We start from the raw sequence: 10,315 nt of genomic DNA on the forward strand, positions 1-10,315 counted from the left end.
GAGAAGGCTTAGGGATATAACTCAGTGGCACAGTGCTTGCTTAGCATATACAAAGGCCCTGGGTTCCACACTGCACATACCTGTAGTCCCAGCACTAGGGAGGTAGAGGTAGGAGGCTCAGAAGTTCAAGGTCCGCTTTGGCTACATAGGAGTTCATTCATTCCTCTTGGGTGTGTCCTTCGATGTGACCTTGCTGGGTCCTAAGCAGCTGTGTGTTCAACCCTTGGAGGATCCGCCAGACCGTTTTCTACACCACATCATCGGCCCCGCAGGCTGAGTTCTCTGCACCACATCATTGGCCCCAGCAGGCTCTGAGGGTTTCCAATGCTCCACAACCTCATTGGCCCTTACAAATGTCTGTTGTGTACATCCTTGTGGATGTGATGTGGTCTCTCATTGTAGTTTTTACTATTTTATCTACTATTTTTTTATTTTATGTGTATGAGTGTATTGCCTGCATGCATGTAAGTGCACCCATGTTGTGTAACACCCCATGGAGGTCAGAAGAGGGTATTGGATTCCCCTGGAACTGGAGTTATGGATGGTTGTTAGCCACAATGTGGGTGCTGAGATTTGAACCTGGCTCTTCTGTAAGAGCAGTCAGTGCTCTTAACTGCTGAGCCATCTCTCCAGCCCCTGGTTTTGATTTTTTTAATTTCTTGTTTTTCAACTGGGCGTGGTGGCGCACACCTTTAGTCCCAGCACTCGGGAGGCAGAGGCAGGTGGATCTCTGTGAGTTCAAGTCCAGCCTGGTCTACATAGCGAGTTCCCAGCCAGCTGGAGCTATAGGGAGACCCTGTCTCAAAAAGACAAGAAACAAAAAAACAAAACAAAACAAAAAATTCTTGTTTTTCAAATTTTCAGACATTCACAAAGAAAACAACATAATACCTTGCAACAAACCCTCAGTACCCTGAATTGTTCTTACTTATTACATTGTTGATTTGCATGAGGGGGTGAGAGACAGCTTCCAAGAGCTGATTCTCCTTCTGTCTTGGGGGTCCTGGCAGGTTGTCAGATTTGGTGCCAAGAGCCTTTACCCCTGGACCATCTTACCAGCACTTGAATTTTATTCTTGTTGTTGTTATGAGAATTTCATCTGAGTACATATTTGCATCGCTTCCCTCTCCCCCTCCAGCTCTTCTTGTGATGTCTCTCCCTCCCCTCCTGGGTCATTGCGAACAGGGTCAGGACAGGACGGCCAGTGAGCACTGACAGAAGAAAGCCCTTCCGGGGAGGCAGGTTCAGTGGTACAGCTCTGTTTATTCAGTGGGAGAACTAGGGAAAATATAGTGCGGAGGCGGCAGCCAAAGCTTCAGCTGGTAGGTGCTCATAGTGTGCTTTATTTACATGTGGTAGGGGGATCCTGTCATCTGGCTATGGGGCAATGCCTGATTATCATATAGAAAAGACCTGGGGGCAGTTTTATTGCAGGTAACTATGCCAAAGGTCATGTTCCAAATAAGGTCAGGCATCCGAGCTTGGTGCTTGGCGGTGCTTTCCAGGTAAGTCAGGCAGGAAGCCCCTGCTGAGAAAGGAGTCGACCTTAACAGCAGGGTTCCCCAACATCTTCTCACACCCCTCCCACTCCTCAATTTCTTGTCCTTTTATGATTATTACTGTTTTACATACATATGTCTATGCTAAAGGTCATGTTCCAAATAAGGTCAGGCATCCGAGCTTGGTGCTTGGCGGTGCTTTCCAGGTAAGTCAGGCAGGAAGCCCCTGCTGAGAAAGGAGTCGACCTTAACAGCAGGGTTCCCCAACATCTTCTCACACCCCTCCCACTCCTCAATTTCTTGTCCTTTTATGATTATTACTGTTTTACATACATATGTTTCTATATATGCATATATGTGTATATTCATAACATACTGATTCCTTTTAGTGGTGTCCCGCTATTATTTTTATCTTAGTTTTTCAGCTGCATACATTGAAACCTTCTAAAAATCAGACACAGCCCTATACCCACACCCTGACCGATCAAGACTATTTCCCTCACACCAAAAGTTCCCTGGAGGTCCTTCCCAGCCAACCAAGGGTGCCCAGAGCACCACTGTTTTAATGGTTGGTTCCACCCCATCCCCAGCATTCACACATGGAGATGCCACATGGTCTGGGGCCTCTGTGTCGCAGCGGAGGGAGGACTCTGACTGGTTAAGATGCAGAGTAGCTGGAGAGATGGCTCAGTGGTTAAGAGCACTGACTGCTCTTGCAGAGGACCCGGTTCGATTCCCAGCACCCACATGGCGGCTACGAACCGTCCTTAACTCCAGTTCCAGGGGAATCTGAAGCCCTCTTCTGACCTCCGCAGCATTGCACGACACGGGTGCACTCACATACATGCAGGCCATACACTCTTAAACATAAAATAAAAATAATAAAAGTTTTTAAAAGATGCAGAGCAGATTGGGGTGCAGGTGGCTTAGGCATGGAAAAGTCTGGTTCTGGGAGACCCTCATCCCTAGGCAAAGGGTGCCTTGTCTGTGGTAGGAGTGAGGAAAGTTCTGCTTCCAACCTTCCATGATGAACTTGGAGCCCAAACCCAGAAAGATTCAGGCCACACAGGTAAACTGATCCTCTCCTTTCAAACGGCCTCAGAAAGTTCCTCCTTTCCTTCAAATAATTGACTGGGTTGGACTGGAGATTACATCCTCCACTGAAACCCATAAATCTCTCTGCCCCCATGTGTCCCAGCATGGTCACAAGAGCAGGTGCCGGGCTTGTTAGGATGCAGAGCAGAGCTGGGTGCAGGTGGAGTGACAGAGCCAGCCTGCTGCAGTGCAGGGAGGCAGGCAGCCCAAGTCGGGGGAGGGGGATGGGGTGTGCATGGCTTGACTAGCCAAGCGGGAGGTAAGGCAGAGCCTGCTGGGCCTTCTCAGCCCTCCAGTCACTGTCCCATGCTGCTGCAGATCATTTGTCTAGAGATGGTGGTAGTCCCGAGCTACAAGATGCTCTGAAACTAAGGAGAAAATTTCCTGGGTTTGTCAAGAAAGCAGGCTTTTGAGGGCTGGACAGTGCGGTTAAAAGTGCTGCCAAAGTGCTATTTTGTGATGGCCCAAGAATGTGCATCTGCAGCCAGCACCCTGGGGAATTCTAGTTGTAGTCAACCCTCTTCATCAGTTAGGGAGCACGTCAAGGTTGCACAGTAAATTTGTAGCAGGCCTGGGGAATGGAATCCCAAAGGTCCAAAGCTGTCTAGGATCCTGATGCAAGCCTCCAACAAAGCTCTCTCCATGGGTTCGACAAACCACCCCCTGGTTCCTGCAAAAATGCTAGCTTCTGGCTGACCAGGCAGATCAGGGTCTGTGACAGTGTGTCTGTCACATGTGCATTGCTGGTCTCAGTGTCCTCATAACCACTGGATACACGTTTCCATCCATCACAAGTACCCTTCAGGGCAAGGACCCCTGAAGGTCCAGGGTGGACCAGTGACCTCCCAAGCAAGTGGGAGGGCCAGGATGTGACTGATCTTGGGCCACACATACTCTGAACTCTATCTCTCTTTTTTTCAATTATTTTATTAATTTTTAAATTTATTATTTTCTTTTTTTATTATTTTTATGTTATGTGTATGAGTGTTTTCCTGCATGTATGTAAGTGCACCCGTGTCATGCAATGCCCGTAGAGGACAGAAGAGGCTGTCGGATTCCCTGGAACTGGAGTTACAGACAGTCATTAGCTGCCATGTGGGTGCTGGGATTCGAACCTGGGTCTTCTGCAAGAACAGTCAGTGCTCTTAACTGCTAAGCCATCTCTCCAGCCCCTATTATTTTCATTTTATGTGTATGAGTGTATGGCCTGCATGTATGTAAGTGCATAGGTGTCATGCAATGCCGGAGGAGGTCAGAGAGGGCATCAGGTTCCCCTGGAACTGGAGTTATGGACAGTTGTTAGCCACCATGTGCTGGGAATCGAACCCTGGGTCCTCTGCAAGAGCAGCCATTGCTTTTAACCGCACTGTCCAGCCCCTTGGACTCTGTCCCTCAGTGGCATCCGTCTGCACCCGCCCTGGCAGGGGTCAGAGGAAGGTCAGGGAGAAAGCTACCCAGCTCTGGACAGGCCGACCAGGCTTGGGACAACCTGGCCAATTCCTTTTCCTCCAAAGAATAGACACAGAAAACAGTTCAGCTTAGGGTTCCTCTAGCCTCAGGCACTGGAAGTAATTTATTTTTCCACTTCAAAGCATTTTAATTAAAAAAAAAAGCACACACTACAGTTATCAGCATCTCACTTTTCTACTAGTCATGTTACTTCAGTCCCCTATTTGCTCACCAGTCTTGTGTGTGTGTGTGTGTGTGTGTGCGTGTGTGTGTGTGCAAATATACACACAGAGACACACAGAGAGACACACATAAATATTTATAGACATCTCAAGATTAGGCTCCTTCATGGGGCTTCTAGAAAATTCTACCGCTCTAGCTAAAACCCTAAATTGTCTAAATTAGACTCTCTAGGTACCATCTTGAGCATAGGGACTTCTGAAGCCCCCATGGTCTGATGTGTGGCTAAGGCTGAGCATCCTACATGGAGCAAGAACTTGAACCACAGAGGTCTTGTTGAAATGCAAATTGTGCATCTGGGAGGCTCTGGTTGAGGTTGTCTCTCCAGGGTCAGGCAGGCTGATGCGTTTGGTTAAGAGCCACACCGAGGAGCAGGAGGATGCTGGGATAGGTGGGGAGCCAGAGGCCAGAAGTTAGTCACACAGTGTTGACCACTGGATGGTCCCTTATAGGGACAGGCAGCCAAGTCACTGGAGGGTTGTAACTACACCTCCCAGAGGCTGGACTGTAGCCTTGGGACTCTCTTAGGGCCCTCCGCCCACCAGCCTCCAATCCCCAGAACCACATCTGCTTCTCCGGTGGCTTTATTCCAGGGTCAGCACAGGTAGACCTTAGTCCACTCTATTGGACAGAGGAATGGGGTCAGTATATCAGGATGTGACAAATGAATGGCTGCTGAAACCTGAGGCCGGTTGGGGCAGGACCGCCTACAGGTGGTGAACCTGTGCTGTGACCCATTTCCTGGGGGATACAATGAAGTCCCTCCACTTGTCCACTGCTTGGCCATGTGGCTTAAGGCACAGCACCAGATAGATACACAAGCCTAAGAGATGTTCAAGTCAGTGAAGGTGAAGGTCAGCTGCTCTAACAAGCAGGCCCAGGACAGATGGCATCAAACAAAGTGGAAGTAGATTTTGTCCCTGGGTGAGGAACGTGGGTGAGCAGGCAAGGCAGCTCCCAGTCTGACTCACACTCCTCTACTCGGGTGTTCCATTCTCCCCTGGGGCATGGGTCCTCTGCTGCAGGCCACCTACGCTCCTGAATCCAGGAGAGGAGTCATTGTAAAAGCTCACAGCCCTGGTCCTAGCAGCATGCCTCTGTTAAATAACAAGCATTGGACCGTGCCTGGCTGCAAGGGAGATGGGAACTCCCTATTTGCACTCAGCTGACCTGCCAGGTGCCCAGCCACAACCTGACAACCATCTGAAAGGAAGACGGGTGGACAGCTCAGCCCATAGGCCAACTGGGGCTACAGGGAGACCCTGTCTCAAAAAGCTGGGCGTGGTGGCACATGCTCATAATCTACTGGACAGGCAGATCCCTGGGAGTCATCGGTCAGCCAATTTAGCCACTTGGCGAGCTCCAGGCCAGTGAGAGACCCTGCCTTGAGCACACGGAAGCATGCATGCATACACACACACACACACACACACACACACACACACACACCCCTCACAAGATTTTCCAAGGGATGCCATCTCCTCACATAGCTCCATGGAGCTGCCCCAGCCTCCTCTCTCCACCGTTTCAGACCAAACCCCTTGAAACTATGAGTTCAAGTAAGTCCTCCCTCCCCCAGTGGTTCCGCGGGGCGCTGGGGAACAGCCCACTGACCCGCTGCTGTCCACGGCTCTCCCCAGGGAGAGTGCTCCCGGAAGTGCCGCTCCATCTTTGTGGTGGAGACCATCTGCGTGGCCTGGTTCTCCCTGGAGTTCTGCGTTCGCTTCGTCCAGGCCCAAAACAAGTGCCAGTTCTTCCGCGGGCCCCTGAACATCATCGACATCCTGGCCATCTCGCCGTACTACGTGTCGCTCGCAGTGTCTGAGGAGCCCCCGGAGGCTGGCGAGAGGACCGGCGGCAGCTCCTACCTGGAGAAGGTGGGGCTGGTGCTGCGGGTGCTGCGGGCGCTGCGCATCCTCTATGTGATGCGCCTGGCCCGCCACTCGCTGGGCCTGCAGACGCTGGGCCTCACGGTGCGTCGCTGTGCCCGAGAGTTTGGCCTGCTGCTGCTCTTCCTCGGGGTGGCCGTCACCCTCTTCTCCCCCTTGGTCTACGTGGCTGAGAATGAGTCCGGAAGGGTCCTGGAGTTCACCAGCATCCCTGCCTCCTACTGGTGGGCCATCATCTCGATGACCACCGTGGGCTACGGGGACATGGTCCCACGCAGCGTGCCAGGCCAGATGGTGGCTCTGAGCAGCATCCTCAGCGGGATCCTCATCATGGCCTTCCCTGCCACGTCCATCTTCCACACCTTCTCCCACTCCTACCTGGAGTTGAAGCGGGAGCAGGAGCAGCTCCAGGCCCGCCTCCGTCGCCTCCAGAACACCAACTCAGCCAGTGAGCGGGAACTCCTGAGCGACGTGGACGACCTGGTCCCTGAGGGTCTGGCCTCGCCCATCCCCTACATGTAACTCCCACCACCTCGGGAAGGCTTTCTCACAATAGCTCCAGTTCATTGCCTGGACCTAGATAAGCCAGTATTCCTCGAGTGGACCACCTGGTTGCTGTGCCTCAGGTGCTGCTTTGGAAGTAGGTAGGGCACAAGGCCAGGACATCATTGATGTGATCCGGGGACCAGCTGTCTCCTTCCCCCGCTCCCTGCCAGCCACTGGGCACAGTTTATCTTGCTAGGCTGGGGCAGCGGCCCGGCACACTCTCTCCCTTCCCTGTGGATGCTGTGATATTCCACGCAGAATTCTGGATCCTCGTGGAACTTACCGCCACTGATGGTGGAACACGGATCCTGCAGAATTCCATCTTCCACCTCCAATCCTCTGTCCTGGAACACATCAGCCCTGAGAATTGGAGGGCTCAGGCAGTGGGACCTTCTGCTCGAAGCTCCACGCAGCCCTGCACGGCTTCTGTGAGGGTGGTATGTTTTTCCATTCGCTGCCACCAACAGCATTTCCAAACACTGTGTCAGCATCCATTGTTTGAGAGCTTCTTGGCCAAAGAAGCGGGTGCTGTATGTAGCAAATTCTATGTCAGGAGCTGCTGTTCAGGGACTGTAAGCCTTCTGTCTCCTATAACATGCCCCAGCGGTGGCCTGCTGTCCTGTAACAGGCCGCCAAGGCCTGGGCAGGAGGGCTACCTGCCTTTCCAGTAGGCCTGGTTGGCCATTTGGATTCTTGGAAATCTCCCATTATTGAGCCCTTAGCCTCAACAAAGACAGTCTTTGAGAACCCCCTAGTGTCCCTGCAGAGACCCCCACCAGCACCAAGGACACCTCAGCTTTCCACACTCAACTAAGCCACGACTGACACAGCTCGGCTTTAGCATACAAACAGGACAGCCTCCCACTGATGGAGGAGAGACATTTCTAATGTGTTCTGGTCCTGTCTACGTATTCATCTGCCCATCAGTCAGCAGACACATCTCCTCAGATGGGTCATCCACGGAGGAGGCAAGTAGAGGGTCAGATGGCCCGGGACAAGGCAGTACCTCTGAGCAGCCAGCGCCTTCAAACGTCTCCAGACACAGGGGCTGAGCACAGTTGGGAAATGAGGCTGGAAAGGTGGGCTGGGGTAAGGAGGTGGGGACCACAGTGGTGCCTTGCAGAAGAACTTGTAGATGAACCATGCATGAGGACAAGGGTGATGGTCCAAGGGGACCTGAGCCCAGGCCGGACTGGGGCGTGACAGACCTGCAGGTCCACCTCCTCCGTGTTATGACTGCTCATACTTGTGTCTGGGCAGAACACATCTGGGAGACATCCCTGTAGCAGGTATCAGGGTTTGACACGGCCCCACTGTTCCTCACCACTGCCTGGAAGGTCAAGGACGCAAGTGGATGGTGGTGAGGTAGACAGGGTCCTGTGGATCTGACCCAGCACATGTGTAAGCCCAGTCAACACCACAGCACATGCCTGACTGTTAGTCCTTCTGCCACTATTGAGCTTAGCCCTGCTACGTGTCAAGCCCACGCTTCCCCTGACTGCTGACTACTCTGCCCAGGGGAGTCCCAGCATCTAATGGTAGAAAAAGTCTTGCCCACATGGAAGCCCTCACTTCTGATTTCCTAGAGAGACGCACATCCCTCTAGACTTCATGGCCCAGAGGCCACTCCCAGTGCTTCTAAGCTAACGTCTCCAGGCAATCCCTTTTCATCATACAAGGAGAGGTGCTGCTCCATGAGGTCTAAGGCTGCCCTGCCCCAAGAAGTGGCTAGCAGAGTCCGGGGTCAATGGATGCATTCTGGGGCTGCTTCAACAACTAATCTTTTGTTCTAGGATGACATTTTTTTGAGACAGGGTCTCACAGCATAGCCCAGCCTGGTCTGGAACATGTGATTCTCCTGCCCCAGTGCCAGGCTAATATTTTTATAACTATTCTTATACAAAATTAAAAAGTCAGTTCCCCCTTCACTCTCTTACTAGATAGACATCGTGGGTACCAGCTGGGGCCTGGATTATTTGCTCTGTCTGTAACTTTGGGAAGGCCCATTTCCCTCCATCAACCGTAGGGTTGGGCTAGACCTGTGGCTTTCTGGCTGACGTTCTACAGAACAACGTTGGGCTGAAAACCAGTTGAGCAGAAAGAGCTCTGGGTCCTGTTGGTAAGAAACGATGTCTAGAATTCAAAAATGTCTGGATGCCACCTCACCACCCAGTTACGGCTGTCCGCAGCCTGCTGAATGAATGTCGCAGCTCACCCCGGAAACCAAAGACGCGCGGAGGCCGGGGGCACTCTCGTCAGCCTGCATCTGTCCGTCTGTTCTGACTGAAGACCTCGTTTGTGTCACAAGCCCGAGGTGGTGAGTCTCAATCACGCTCTGCTGCTGGTGTGCCTGGCTCTCACCTGATGTCCCCACAGTCCTCTCTGCCACTAAAATGTCCCAAAACCAGAAGAAAAGCTGAGAGTGAACATTAGCTGAACCCATCAGAGATGTGAGGTTCTACTGAGTCTGTATACACGTCCAACTGACATTCTCACTGAACCAGAGGTGGAAACCGGGGCTGATTGCTTGAAGTCGGGCTTAATGTAATGCTCTATTTTTCTCTCCCGGGCAGTGTCCCAGCTGATGAGTCTCAATCGTTCTGGTCCAACCTGCTGAGCAGCCTCTTTGATGTGATTGGATGCAGTGGGGATGACAAGCAAGTGGTTAGGAGGTTTCTTTATGCCTGTTGGCTCATGGGAGCCTGGTGACTCCCATAGGCCTCTCTGAGGCCAGCTGCCTAGACTGTAGCCTAAGGTTATCCTGGATGTCAGCCACCTTTTAGCATAGATGAGGCTCCTAGAGGTAAGTAGATGGGAGCCTGGTGACTCCCATAGGCCCTCCCTGAGGCCAGCTGCCTAGACTGTAGCCTAAGGTCATCCTGGATGTCAGCCACCTTTTAGCATAGATGAGGCTCCTAGAGGTAAGTAAAATGGTCGATCATCTTTCTAGCCAGACAGAGCTGAGGTCAGGCTGTGAGCTAGGGAAAGATGAGTTTGTTCTTTGATACACTGAAAGGGACTCAAGGAGGGTCCCGACCGGGGACCAGCAGGGACAGTGGACTGGACTCCCATGGCTTCTGGAGCTGCACGACAGCCACAGGCAGTCCCTTCAGAAGATGAGCAATGTGGGTGTTTCCATGAGGGATGGACGTGCCTCTGCATGTGACAGGCATTTCAGAGTGTGGATACTCTGATTTTATCATTTTCTCAAAGGAAGACCCCTCAGAAGAGTGAAGAGCTCTAATATCAACCAACTCCCTCTTTTAAGACCAAGAGACCAAGACTCAGACAGGGAAAAGCGCCTGCCTGAAGCTGTGGAGAACATACTCATGAGGAGAACAGCGCTTGGCCCTGCTGGCCTGAGCCGAGTGGCAGAGCTGTCCTGGTGTCCGTGGGGTAGTCACCAAAATCTCTCCCAGCTCAGACAGCTGGGCTTCTGGGAGCTGACTGCAGCAATGTGTAACTTGGAGAGAGGTGGAGGAGACCGGGAAGGGACACAGAATTCACCTAGGACCCTTCACCACGCACCAAGCTGCTTCTTTGTAAAATGTGACCTGTACCTCCAGCGCCACACATCCACAGAGGTCTTTTCTGCCA

The 10,315-nt window shown here is 52.2% G+C and overlaps 1 protein-coding gene across 2 annotated transcripts in view; it reads left to right on the forward strand.

Moving 5' to 3' along the window:
• Positions 1-9,507, forward strand: part of Kcng4 (potassium voltage-gated channel modifier subfamily G member 4) — a 19,979-nt gene extending 10,472 nt beyond the window's left edge. The window contains exons 3-4 of one of the 2 annotated variants that reach the window (XM_029561012.1): positions 2,602-2,604; positions 5,924-9,507. In XM_029561012.1, coding sequence (XP_029416872.1) covers positions 2,602-2,604; positions 5,924-6,694 — 774 coding nt within the window. In that variant the 3' untranslated portion in view covers positions 6,695-9,507. The remainder of the gene's footprint in view (positions 1-2,601; positions 2,605-5,923) is intronic. The other variant, XM_008827916.2, reaches the window with a different exon arrangement.
• The last annotated feature ends 808 nt before the right edge of the window (positions 9,508-10,315 follow it).

The sequence above is a fragment of the Nannospalax galili genome, unplaced genomic scaffold (assembly GCF_000622305.1).
Source record: "Nannospalax galili isolate Female #2095 unplaced genomic scaffold, S.galili_v1.0 scaffold933, whole genome shotgun sequence".
Classification (NCBI taxonomy): Eukaryota; Metazoa; Chordata; class Mammalia; order Rodentia; family Spalacidae; genus Nannospalax; species Nannospalax galili.